This window comes from Ranitomeya variabilis, chromosome 6, assembly GCF_051348905.1.
Source record: "Ranitomeya variabilis isolate aRanVar5 chromosome 6, aRanVar5.hap1, whole genome shotgun sequence".
Taxonomy (NCBI): Eukaryota; Metazoa; Chordata; class Amphibia; order Anura; family Dendrobatidae; genus Ranitomeya; species Ranitomeya variabilis.
Window position 1 is genome coordinate 41311798 of NC_135237.1, and position 13738 is coordinate 41325535.

Sequence of the window (13738 nt, forward strand, 5' to 3'; positions counted from 1 at the left end):
AAGGGTCCTTTTCTGTCTGTGTCCGCCAGTGGTATGCCTGAATTAGTACTGATTCTCCAGTAAAAATAATACCTTTTCTGTCAAGATCTAACGTGTCAGTCATGAAAAATCTAGTGTAGAAGCCATATGTAAATCAGGCAGGAAGTGTCCTGGGGGCGTGTCAGAGCACTTGGCCTATTTCTTTCAGCTATACCACTATTTCTCTATAAGGCTGCATTCCAACAATGACATTTTGGTGCGTTTTCCCCTCCGATTTTTGCTGCTTCAAAAACGCAGCTTCTTACAGCTCCAAAAAAGAGGATGGGATTTATAGACATTTGCTGCCCACTGTGCTTTTTTTTTTACTCACCGGAAACTGACCTATGGTGCGTATTTCATATCTGTTAACATGTCAATTTCTCTTGCTGGCACGCTGAGTTTTCTGTGCGTATTTTTGCCGTAGACTTGCATTAGATGCGGAAAATCCATAGGTAATAAACACACACGCGTTTCTAGTTCGTTTCTTTGACGGAGAAACATTAAAAAAAGCAGGAAAGCAGCACCTAAGTTGTCAATAAAGTTTTGTCAAAGCAAAAAAACGGGACATATTAAAAGCAAAGCAGCTTTATTTAAAGCATGACACACTAACAAGAAACAAAACACGCAGTGTCAAAAATGCCATAAATGTGTGTGTTAAAAAAAATGCAGGTATCCTAATTTAAATAGTAGGTGCAGAAATTCTGCAGCGTCAAAATCTCACCAAAAGTTCATCATGGGAACGTAGCCTAAATATGGCGCACCAAGGCCACTGTTTGGATGCAGCAGTCACTGCCAGGAGCTTGTAAGCAAAGACTGAGAAGATCACAGGATCATCAGCACTGGATCGCTCTGGGGAACAAAAGTTAAATTTTTTTTTGTTTTTTTTAAATTCCATATGCTGCTATTTTTTTTTTTTATCTCCAGAAATTAGACAACACATTCTATAAAATCCCCCAAGCTGAGAAGTCATTCAGATAAGACACCTGTAGTTCGCCCTCTAGTGGCCAAATCTGGATATATAAAATGCAAGCAGAGAAAAAAAGGGGGACAGAGCTGCAAAAAAAAAACCCCAAACAGATGAGTGTACATAGGAAAAATACAGTACGGTATGTACAGAAGTCTCTGCAGCGCTACGCTAAAGCGTAAATGACTACAGTGGATGGCAGGCCGCATTGCCAGCTGACCGGTCGGCCACAACAGCTGTCCTAGATTAACTCTGCGACTCATCTAGGGTTGAGCTTTGACTAAAATAATCCCTAATGTAGAAGGGCCTGTGCAAATCAAGAGAGAAATGAGGTGATGAAAAACCCAACAATCATGGGCAGTAAAAAAAAAAAAAATAAATAAATAAATATAAATATATATATATATATACGTGTATATATATATATATATATATATATATATATATATATATATATATGACACAACTCACGGGCAAAAATAAAATACATATATATATATATACATCTTTTATATACTACCTTTTTGCCCATGAGTTATAAGATATATATATATATATATATATATATATATATATATATATATAAATAAACACCTAGAAGGAAAAGTCATGGAATTATGGAAATCACATGATGGAAACGAATTTTCAAAATATCTTGATTTATTCTGTATGGAGTGTGAGCGCCACATGCAGGTATCCCGGCACTTGTAGCCTCGGCTGCTATCAGTGAAGTTATTAATGGTCGTCTGAGGAAGGTTCTGCCACTGAATGCACTTGAGCACAATAATATCCCATCCACCGGCATAACCACTGCAACCAATTACTGTCCTCGGTGGTCTATGGCAGAGGTGTCAAACTGCATTCCTCGAGGGCCGCCAACAGGTCATGTTTTCAGGATTTCCTTGTATTGCACAGGTGATAACTTAATCACCTGCACAGAATGATTCCAGCACCTTGTGGAATGCTAAGGAAATCCTGAAAACATGACCTGTTGGCGGCCCTCGAGGAATGCAGTTTGACACCTCTGGTCTATGGCACAAGAATAGCGATTAGCTGCAGCGGTCACATGTGTAGACTGATATAATCACTGTAACCAGGTAGACGGTGGGGAGCAATGGAGCTTTGTGGTATTTAAAATGGCTTATTCTGTTATGATCCCAATGGTAGAGGATCTCAGGGTTTTCAGCAAAGTCTGCAAACATAAAAAACCAGCTCATAGGGAGGTGGTAACTGAGCTGACCGCATACCTGATCCTAGCCCACAACTAATAGCAGCCGGGGAACGTACCTACGTTGGTTCTAGACGTCTCGCGCCAGCCGGAGAACTAACTAACCCTTTCAGAGAAAATCAGACCTCACTTGCCTCAAGAGAAAGGTACCCCAAAGTAGATACAGGCCCCCAACAAATAATAACGGTGAGGTAAGAAGAAAGGACAAACGTAAGTATGAACTAGATTCAGCAAAGAGAGGCCCACTATATAATAGCAGAAATATAGAAAGCGGACTTATGCGGTCAGCGAAAAACCCTACAAAAATATCCACGCTGAATATCCAAGAACCCCCGCACCGACTAACGGTGTGGGGGGAGAATATCAGCCCCCTAAGAGCTTCCAGCAAAAACAGGAATCACATTATGAACAAGCTGGACAAAAAACTGAACAATACAAATGAACAAAAATAAGAAAGCAGGACTTAGCTTATCTTGCAAAAATCAGGACCAGTAGACAGGAGCAACCAGACAAGGACTGATTACATTGATGCCAGGCACTGGACTAAGAATCCAGGAAGTTTAAATAGGAACACCCAGGGTCTAACGAACCAGGTGACTACAAACCTGGGGAAAGAATATCCAAGTGCCATACCGCTAGTGACCACAAGAGGGAGCCAAAAAGTATAGTTCACAACATTATTCCCTTTTAGAAAATCTTCATACTTGGGAGAAAATGTTTTCTTTCCTCACATCCCCATGTCCCTGGGTCGGGGATTGAGCCTCTGGCGCTACGGCCGGTATTTGGCATTGGCTGCTTTGCTAACTTCCCATCGCGGCAGCCAATCAGTGAGCTCAGCGGCTCTGCCCGTGTTGATAGAATGACGCCTTCTGAGCTCACTGATTGGCTCCCGCACAGTTGACACGCCCTCAGTGCCTCAGCCAATCCCGGACACGGAGACCTAGCGCAGAAGAGTAAGTGAAGAGCAGTTTGGGGTTTATTTTATAGCAAACTGCAGCCGGGGAAAACGATTTTCTGAAAGGTGAGTTATTAATGCTCCTTTTATTTTGTTTCATTTATGCCCTTTTTTCTTGATCGGGGATGATTGTCACCATTGAATTGCATTTATGTTTGCAGCCCTGTTTATTCAAAATGTCAATATTTGTTTTTTTTAGTTACTTTTTTTTTCTCGTTTGTAAACTTCTCTGCATTCCTAATCGGCACACAGGCCTCGGCGAGTGAGATGTATGATCCGATTTCAATCAACGCACACTAATCACTTCTGATAGTTGCAAAATTTAGCCTGGATCTTCTGCGCTAATCTAGATTGGCAGCCAGCGCAGCAAAAGTAAAGGGTGGACGGTGGAGAGGTGGGGGGATAAACAGGCGCACACAAGGCAGATCAGTGATTCCAGCTTTCCCTTTATGCCGGGCTACAACTTGTTTTTCTTCCCCAACCTTATTGGTTGTCAGGTTACTGGAATCCCATTGTGGCGTTACATCACCAACAGGTGCTCGCCGAGCCTCCGGTAGTGACATTCTGCAAGGGTGCCTGCCTGGTAATCTCTACCTGGTTGCATCTATTATTTATTTCAGGCTGAACGACGTATTCTTTTTTTTTTTTTTTTTTCCTACTATATCTAGTCCTGGGGAGGGGGTTACACAAAAAAAAAGAAAAAAAAATGAGAAAAACCTCCAAAGGCAAGCACAGATGCCTGCGGGATGATACGATCACCATGCAACTTTCAAGGTCTCCTGAATGGTAGCAGCATCTAGTATTTATGTCTTAATTCTCTCACATAAGCTTCAGCCTCAGAAGCCTTTATTAAAGCTTTGTGAGTAATCAGCACGGCTGTTGCACAGCAGACGGGCGGCTGCATTTGTCATATTAGACTTTTTTTTTTATTAGTGAAATTCCCGTTTTATATCTTTTTTTTATTTTATTTTGATGGAATTTTATTTTTTAAACACAAAAAATGAACGTCTCAGGGGCTGAGTTTACGTGAATCGAAAAGAAGCAACGAATCTCGACTTTTTCATGCGCGGATTATCGAGAAGATCGATGGCTTTGCTTTATCTTTGTTGTGATTACCGTTTAATATGCCGGTATTGACGAGACGGGAAGAGTTTATATTTCTGGACTACAGAGGAATTTGGATTTCCCATGCTGGTGGGTCTGTTAGTAATCTTTTTATCACTGCATGCTGCCATGCTAAAGGCTCCCAAGGGTAAAAATGTGTCCTGGGTAAGTAATATTCAAATCACTTTAACTTAGCTTAATAATAGTAATCTTAATAGTTGGATTATTATTATAAATTCAGAATCGCATTAATTTTACCTGTATATTTATTTTTATTTTTAATTGTATTTTTGCTCAACTTCCCTTTTTTCATAGACCTTTATACATGATATGAGTAAGATAAGTTAAAAAAAAGTTTTAAATCTATTTTTTATTTTTTTATTTTTTTAAATATTCCCAGAATTATTTCAAAAACATTTTAGGTTATATCACGCTGCTAGCTAAGGAATGCTTTATTCTGTGTATATACAGGACCAGTATAGGCGTCTTGTTTAGATTGTTTATTGCCATTCGGTTTAATTCCAAGGTTCAGTTTCCTTACTTTAGCCCTGTGGTCAAATCATTATTATGTGTGGTTTAAAACCTCATCTATATTTAGAAAGCCTAAAGCTTAAAATCTCAACACTTAACCCAATTGCATTTCAGCAAGCCACCCAGGTCAGTGATAGCTAGCAGAGAAAGGAGGGAGCGTGAGAGATGCATTGTGCTTCAAACGACTAAATATGTATCTATTATCTATCTACTGTATTAGCTATCCATGAAATCACCTGCTGTATTTAATAATCTGTTCGTCCATTTATCATCTATGCATCAAAATGTTTTCCCTTTGTAGACAGCACTTTACCTAATAAGGGAGGGCACTATGTCATAATGGATGAGGCTGTACATCTGTACATAAGGCCGGGGTCACACTAGACCGTAATACGGACGAGTGCTATGCGATAAAAAATCGCATAGCACTCGGCCCAATGTTAACCTATGGTGCAGCTCCCATCATCCGATATTTTCTCCACCGTATTCAGGATCCGAGTGAAATCACAGCATGCTGCGATTGTCAGCGTATCTCGGCCGAGACTCGCCAATGAAAGTCTATGGGGGCGAGAATAAATCGGATTCCACACGGACCAGCAGTGTGCATTGCGAGAAATACGCAGCGGTGTTCTATTGTGGTCACAGGTGGTATTGTGTGACTTTTGTTTTGGGCTCCCCCTGGTGGCTTTGTTTGTTATCCTGCGGGTCTGTGGCTGGATCAGCTGCCTCGTTATTCACTTGGGAGTTTCCTATTTAGCTCAGTTTCACTTCTACTTGTTGCCGGCTGTCAATGTATTCAGTGCTATTCTGATTACTTCTGATTATCTTCGGTTTCAGTCTCTTCAGGAGAAGCTAAGTTCTGTTTAATTATTTTTTGCTCATCAGTCTGCAATATGATTTCTGTGTATGATGAGTTTAGTCCAGCTTGCTAATATGTGATTTCTTGCTGCTGGTAAGCTCTGGGGTACAGAGTTGCTTCCCCCGCACCGTTAGTTGGTGCGGGGGCTCGAGCAATCTCTGCGTGGATATTTTGAATAGGGTTTTTAATTGACCGCACAGTTCCCTTTCTATTTTCTGCTATCTAGTGTTAGCGGGCCTCATTTGCTAAATCTAATTTCATCTCTGTGTTTGTGCTTTCCCCTTAACTCACCGTTAATATTTGTGGGGGGCTATTCTATATCTTTGGGGTCATTTCAGTGAGGCAAGGGAGGACTTTCGTTCCCTCTAGGAATAGTCAGTTTCTCAGGCCGTGAAGAGACGTCTAGGATTTTCAGGTAACGTTCCACGGCTACCTATAGTTGTGTGCGGATAGGATCAGGTTGTGGTCAATTCAGTTACCACTTCCCCAGAGTTTGTAGTCTGTTTAGTTACTTAGCTAGTCCTACTTGCGATCCTTGCCACTAGGATCATAACAGAGAAGACTGTAATAATGGATAGCGCTATACATAATTAGCGAGCATACTGTAGGAATGGATGACGCTATACGTAATAAGGGATAACACTGTAGTAATGGAGGATGTTATACATAATAAGGGAGAATACTGTGTAATATTGGAGGATGCTATACATAATAAGGGAGAACACTGTGTAGTCATGGAGGATGCTATACATAATATGGGATAATACTGTGTAGTAATGGAAGATGCTATACATAATATGGGATAATACTGTGTAGTAATGGAAGATGCTATACATAACAAGGGAGAACACTGTGTAGTAATGGAAGATGCTATACATAATAAGGGAGAACACTGTGTAGTAATGGAGGATGCTATACATAATAAGGGAGAACACTGTGTAGTAATGGAAGATGCTATACATAATAAGGGATAACGCTGTGTAATAATGGAGGATGCAGTACATAAGGGAGAACACTGTAGTAATGAAGGATGCTATACATAATAAGGGATAATACTGTGAAATAATGGAGGATGCTATACATAATAAGGCAGAACACTAGCAATGAAGAATGCTATATACAGTGGGGCAAAAAAGTATTTAGTCAGTCAGCAATAGTGCAAGTTCCACCACTTAAAAAGATGAGAGGCGTCTGTAATTTACATCATAGGTAGACCTCAACTATGGGAGACAAACTGAGAAAAAAAAATCCAGAAAATCACATTGTCTGTTTTTTTATCATTTTATTTGCATTTTATGGTGGAAAATAAGTATTTGGTCAGAAACAAACAATCAAGATTTCTGGCTCTCACAGACCTGTAACTTCTTCTTTAAGAGTCTCCTCTTTCCTCCACTCATTACCTGTAGTAATGGCACCTGTTTAAGCTTGTTATCAGTATAAAAAGACACCTGTGCACACCCTCAAACAGTCTGACTCCAAACTCCACTTTTTGGAAGTGCATCTGAACAGCAAGGTGGATTGCTGTTGAGGGGAGATAGAGAGAAAAAAAAAATCTATAAATCTTCAGCACAGCGAGTGCGAACGAGCTGAGTGTGACCTGAGCGTAAGTGTGAACGGCAGTAAGTGTGTGACTTGTGATTCAGTGACTTTGGAATCAGGGAGTTTCCAAGGGAGGAATTGCTTCTGTTTTTTTTTTTTTGGTTTAATTAATACTTTGTATTTATTTTTAATTAACGTTTCTGTGTGGTGCAATCCCCATTAGGAAATGTGCTCCACAATTGTTAATGCCATCCAGTGCACATCTTGCCACATGTATGCAGTCCTTGACCAGCCGGTCGAGGGTGCATACTGCTGTGCGAGATGTGAGCACATTGTGCATTTGGAAACCCAGATACTGGATCTAAATGTGCAGCTGGCAACACTGAGATCCATAGACAATATGGAGAGGAGTCTTCTGCTCACAGAGCAGACGCTCAATGGGATAGATGAGGAGGGGGATGGTAGGATGGAGCTGCAGGACAGTGAGGCAGTTAGCTGGGTGACAGATAGAAGGCGGGGTAGAGGGAAGAGTGCCAGGGAGGCTAATCCTGATCTGGCACACCCCAATAAGTTTGCTAAGTTGGCAGATGAGGGGTGTGCCAGTACAGGGGTAGCACTGCTGCAGCCAGGCATGATCTCTGAAAGCCGGAGGAGTGACTGCTCCAGTAAGGAGGGAAATAGGAGAGCAGGGCAGGCCAGACAGGTGTTGGTAGTGGGGGACTCAATTATTAGGGGAACAGATAGGGCAATCTGTCACAAAGACAGGGATCGTCGAACGGTGTGCTGCCTACCTGGCGCTCGAGTCCGACACATCGCTGATCGGGTGGACAGATTACTGGGAGGGGCTGGTGAGGACCCAGCGGTCATGGTGCACATTGGCACAAATGACAAAGTTAGAGGTAGGTGGAAGGTCCGTAAAGATGATTTCAGGGAATTAGGCTGCAAGCTGAAAGCAAGAACCTCCAACGTGGTATTTTCCGAAATACTGCCTGTACCACGTGCCACGCCAGAGAGGCAACGGGAGATTAGGGAGGTTAATAAGTGGCTCAAGAATTGGTGTAGGAAGGAGGGGTTTGGGTTCCTGCAGAACTGGGCCGACTTCTCAGTGGGCTACAGGCTCTACGCTAGGGACGGGCTGCACCTCAATGGGGAAGGTGCAGCTGTGCTGGGGAAAAAATGGCTAGAAGGTTGGAGGAGTGTTTAAACTAGGGATTGGGGGGGAGGGTATTCATTTTATAGGAGGGGAAGATAGTGCAGATAGAGACCTGGGCACAAATAAGGAAGTTGGGGGTGGCGGTGGCATGGGGGGTGAAGTTAGAACAGTTAATAATTTAAGAAAGAATAGAGGTACAGAGAGTAACATCAAGTGCATGTATACTAATGCCAGAAGCCTGGCCAACAAAATGGACGAATTAGAACTAATGTTGTTGGAACATAATTATGACATGGTGGGGATATCTGAGACGTGGCTGGATGAGAGCCATGACTGGGCTGTTAACTTGCAGGGCTATAGCCTGTTCAGAAATGACCGTACAGATAAGCGAGGGGGAGAGGTGTGTCTATATGTAAAATCTTCCTTAAAACCCATCCTGCGTGATAATATAGGTGAATTTAATGAAAATGTAGAGTCCCTGTGGGTGGAGATAAGGGGAGGGGGAAAAAATAATAAATTACTGATAGGGGTTTGTTATAAATCTCCAAAACTAATGGAAGCAATGAAGAATATCCTCGTAAAGCAAATAGATGAAGCTGCGACTCAAGGGAAGTCATTATTATGGGGGACTTCAACTACCCTGAAATAGATTGGGGAACAGAAACCTGCAGTTCCAGCAAAGGTAATCGGTTTTTGACAACTATGAGAGACAATTACCTTTCACAACTGGTTCAGGACCCAACAAGGAGGGGGGCACTGCTAGACCTAATATTAACCAACAGGCCAGACCGCATATCAAATATAAGGGTTGGGGGTCACTTGGGGAATAGTGATCACAAAATAATAAGTTTTCATGTAACCTTTAATAAGATGGGTAGTAGGGGGGTGACAAGGACACTAAACTTCAGGAGGGCAAATTTCCAAAGGATGAGAGAGGATCTTGGTGCAATTAACTGGGACGATATCCTGAGAAATAAAAATACACAAAGAAAATGGGAGACGTTCATTAGCATCCTGGATAGGACCTGTGCACAGTATATACCGTATGGGAATAAACATACTAGAAATAGGAGGAAACCAATATGGCTAAATAGAGCTGTAAGGGGCGCAATAAGGGACAAAAAGAAAGCATTTAGAGAATTAAAGGAAGTAGGTAGTGAGGAGGCATTAAATAAATACAGAAAATTAAATAAATTCTGTAAAAAGCAAATCAAGGCAGCAAAGATTGAGACAGAGAGACTCATTGCCAGAGAGAGTAAAAATAATCCCAAAATATTCTTTAACTATATAAATAGTAAGAAACTAAAAAATGACAGTGTTGGCCCCCTTAAAAATAGTCTGGGTGAAATGGTGGATGAGGATGAGGAAAAAGCCAATATGCTAAATGACTTTTTTTCATCAGTATTTACAAAAGAAAATCCCATGGCAGACAAAATGACTAGTGATAAAAATTCCCCATTAAATGTCACCTGCTTAACCCAGCAGGAAGTACAGCGGCGTCTAAAAATCACTAAAATTGACAAATCTCCGGGCCCGGATGAGATACACCCCCGAGTACTGCAGGAACTAAGTACAGTCATTGATAGACCATTATTTTTAATCTTTAAAGACTCCATAATAACAGGGTCTGTACCACAGGACTGGCGTATAGCAAATGTGGTGCCAATATTCAAAAAAGGGGCAAAACTGAACTCGGTAATTATAGGCCAGTAAGCTTAACCTCTACTGTGGGTAAAATCCTGGAGGGTTTTCTAAGGGATGCTATGCTGGAGTATCTGAAGAGGAATAACCTCATGACCCAGTATCAGCACGGGTTTACTAGGGACCGTTCATGTCAGACTAATTTATTAGCTTCTATGAAGAGGTAAGTTCCGGACTGGACCAAGGGAATCCAGTGGATGTAGTGTATATGGACTTTTCAAAAGCTTTTGATACGGTGCCACACAAAAGGTTGTTACATAAAATGAGAATAATGGGGATAGGGGAAAATATGTGTAAGTGGATTGAGAGCTGGCTCAGGGATAGGAAACAAAGGGTGGTTATTAATGGAGCACACTCGGACTGGGTCACGGTTAGCAGTGGGGTACCACAGGGGTCAGTATTGGGCCCTCTTCTTTTTAACCCCTTAATCCCATATGACGTACTATACCGTCGAGGTGGGGTGGGCCTTAATTCCCGGTGACGGTATAGTACGTCATACGCGATCGGCCGCGCTCACGGGGGGAGCGCGGCCGATCGCGGCCGGGTGTCGGCTGCATATCGCAGCTGACATCCGGCACTATGTGCCAGGAGCGGTCACGGACCGCCCCCGGCACATTAACCCCCGGCACACCGCGATCAAACATGATCGCGGTGTACCGGCGGTACAGGGAAGCATCGCGCAGGGAGGGGGCTCCCTGCGTGCTTCCCTGAGACGATCGGTACAAGGTGATGTACTCACCTCGTACCGAACGTCTTCTCCCTGCAGGCCCCGGATCCAAAATGGCCGAGGGGCTGTATCCGGGTCCTGCAGGGAGCACTTCCGGGTCGGAGCAGGCTGCAGATGAAAGCTGCAGCCTGCTCCGATGAAAGTATGATCACGGATCTGATAGAGTGCTGTGCACACTATCAGATCTGCGATCTGTGATGTCCCCCCCTGGGACAAAGTAAAAAAGTAAAAAAAAAAATTTCCACATGTGTAAAAAAAAAAAATAATAATTCCTAAATAAATAATAATAAAAAAAAAAATATTATTCCCATAAATACATTTCTTTATCTAAAAAAAACAAACAAAAACAATAAAAGTACACATATTTAGTATCGCCGCGTCCGTAACGACCCAACCTATAAAACTGGCCCACTAGTTAACCCCTTCAGTAAACACCGTAAGAAAAAAAAAAAAAAAACGAGGCAAAAAACAACGCTTTATTACCATACCGCCGAACAAAAAGTGGAATAACACGCGATCAAAAAGACGGATATAAATAACCATGATACCGCTGAAAACATCATCTTGTCCCGCAAAAAACGAGCCGCCATGCAGCATCATCAGCAAAAAAATAAAAAAGTTATAGTCCTCAGAATAAAGCGATGCCAAAATAATTATTTTTTCTATAAAATAGTTTTTATCGTATAAAAGCGTCAAAACATAAAAAAATGATATAAATGAGGTATCGCTGTAATCGTACTGACCCGACGAATAAAACTGCTTTATCAATTTTACCAAACGCAGAACGGTATAAACGCCTCTCCCAAAAGAAATTCATGAATAGCTGGTTTTTGGTTATTCTGCCTCACAAAAATCGGAATAAAAAGTGATAAAAAATGGTCACGTGTCCGAAAATGTTACCAATAAAAACGTCAACTCGTCCCGCAAAAAACAAGACCTCACATGACTCTGTGGACCAAAATGTGGAAAAATTATAGGTCTCAAAATGTGGAGACGCAAAAACTTTTTTGCTATAAAAAGCGTCTTTTAGTCTGGTTTCACACTTGCGTTTTTATCTGCATGCGTTTTTTAAAAAAACCGCATGTGTGAAAAAATGCATGTAAACGCGGTAAAATGCATGCGTTTTTATAGAAAAACACAAGAAAACAAGGAAAAAACAAAAAACCCTAACCCTACCCCTAACCCTACCCCTAACCTGAAATACGTGGCACTGAAATACCTGGCACTGAAATATACGTTTATATACGTATATACGTATATAAGTGCCACGATATTTCAGTGGCCACGTATATAAGTGCCACGTATTTAAGTGCCACGTATTTAAGTGCCACGTATTTAAGTGCCACGTATTTAAGTGCCACGTATTTCAGTGCCACGTATTTACGTGCCACGTATTTTTCAGTGCCTGAAATACGTGGCACTGAAATACGTGGCACTGAAATATCGTGGCACTGAAATATCGTGGCACTGAAATATCGTGGCACTGAAGTATTTACGTGCCACGTATTTTTCAGTGCCTGAAATACGTGGCACTGAAATACGTGGCACTGAAATACGTGGCACTGAAATACGTGGCACTGAAATACGTGGCACTGAAATATACGTTTATATACGTATATAAGTGCCACGATATTTCAGTGGCCACGTATTTAAGTGCCACGTATTTAAGTGCCACGTATTTAAGTGCCACGTATTTAAGTGCCATGTATTTACGTGCCACGTATTTATGTGCCACGTATTTTTCAGTGCCTGAAATACGTGGCACTGAAATACGTGGCACTGAAATATCGTGGCACTGAAATATCGTGGCACTGAAATATTTACGTGCCACGTATTTTTCAGTGCCTGAAATACGTGGCACTGAAATACGTGGCACTGAAATACGTGGCACTGAAATATTGTGGCACTGAAATATCGTGGCATTTAAATACGTGGCACTTAAATACGTGGCACTTAAATACTTGGCACTTATATACGTGGCACTTATATACGTGGCACTTATATACGTGGCACTTATATACGTGGCACTTATGACTGTCAGAAAATGTTCAGTAAACGGTTAGGGGTAGGGTTTCAGGTAGAATTGGGGAGTTTCCACTGTTCAGGCACATCAGGGGCTCTCCAAACGCGACATGGCGTCCAATCTCAATTCCAGCCAATTCTGCGTTGAAAAAGTAAAACAGTGCTCCTTCCCTTCCGAGCTCTCCCGTGCGTCCAAAAAGGGGTTTACCCCAACATATGGGGTATCAGCGTACTAGGGACAAATTGAACAACAACTTCTGGGATCCAAGTTCTCTTGTTATCCTTGGGAAAATAAAAATTTGGGGGGCTAAAAATCATTTTTGTGGGAAAAAAAATGTTTTATTTTCACGGCTCTGCGTTGTAAACTGTAGTGAAACACTTGGGGGTTCAAAGTTCTCACAACACATCTAGATAAGTTCCTTGGGAGGTCTAGTTTCCAATATGGGGTCACTTGTGGGGGGTTTGTACTGTTTGGGTACATCAGGGGCTCTGCAAATGCAACGTGACGCCTGCAGACCAATCCATTTAAGTCTGCATTCCAAATGGCGCTCCTTCCCTTCCGAGCTCTGTCATGCGCCCAAACAGTGGTTCCCCCCACATAGGGGGTATCAGCGTACTCAGGACAAATTGGACAACAACTTTTAGGGTCCAATTTATCCTGATACCCTTGTGAAAATACAAAACTGGGGGCTAAAAAATCATTTTTGTGAAAAAGAAAAATAATTTTTATTTTCACGGCTCTGCGTTATAAACTGTAGTGAAACACTTGGGGGTTCAAAGTTCTCACAACACATCTAGATAAGTTCCTTGGGGGGTCTAGTTTCCAATATGGGGTCACTTGTGGGGGGTTTGTACTGTTTGGGTACATCAGGGGCTCTGCAAATGCAACGTGACACCTGCAGACCAATCCATTTAAGTCTGAATTCCAAATGGCGCT

General features: G+C 41.9%; 1 protein-coding gene across 5 annotated transcripts in view; it reads left to right on the top strand.

The window, feature by feature from the left end:
* CACNB2 (calcium voltage-gated channel auxiliary subunit beta 2) overlaps nucleotides 1-13738 on the top strand; it is a 334276-nt gene that overhangs the window by 100507 nt on the left and 220031 nt on the right. Inside the window, exon 1 of one of the 5 annotated variants that reach the window (XM_077268312.1) lies at nucleotides 4316-4434. The exons of the other annotated variants lie outside the window; for them this stretch is intronic. Within the exon in view, the coding sequence (XP_077124427.1) occupies nucleotides 4354-4434 (81 nt within the window). The 5' untranslated portion in view covers nucleotides 4316-4353. Of the gene's footprint in view, nucleotides 1-4315; nucleotides 4435-13738 lie in introns of those variants that run through there. 5 annotated transcript variants of the gene reach the window in all.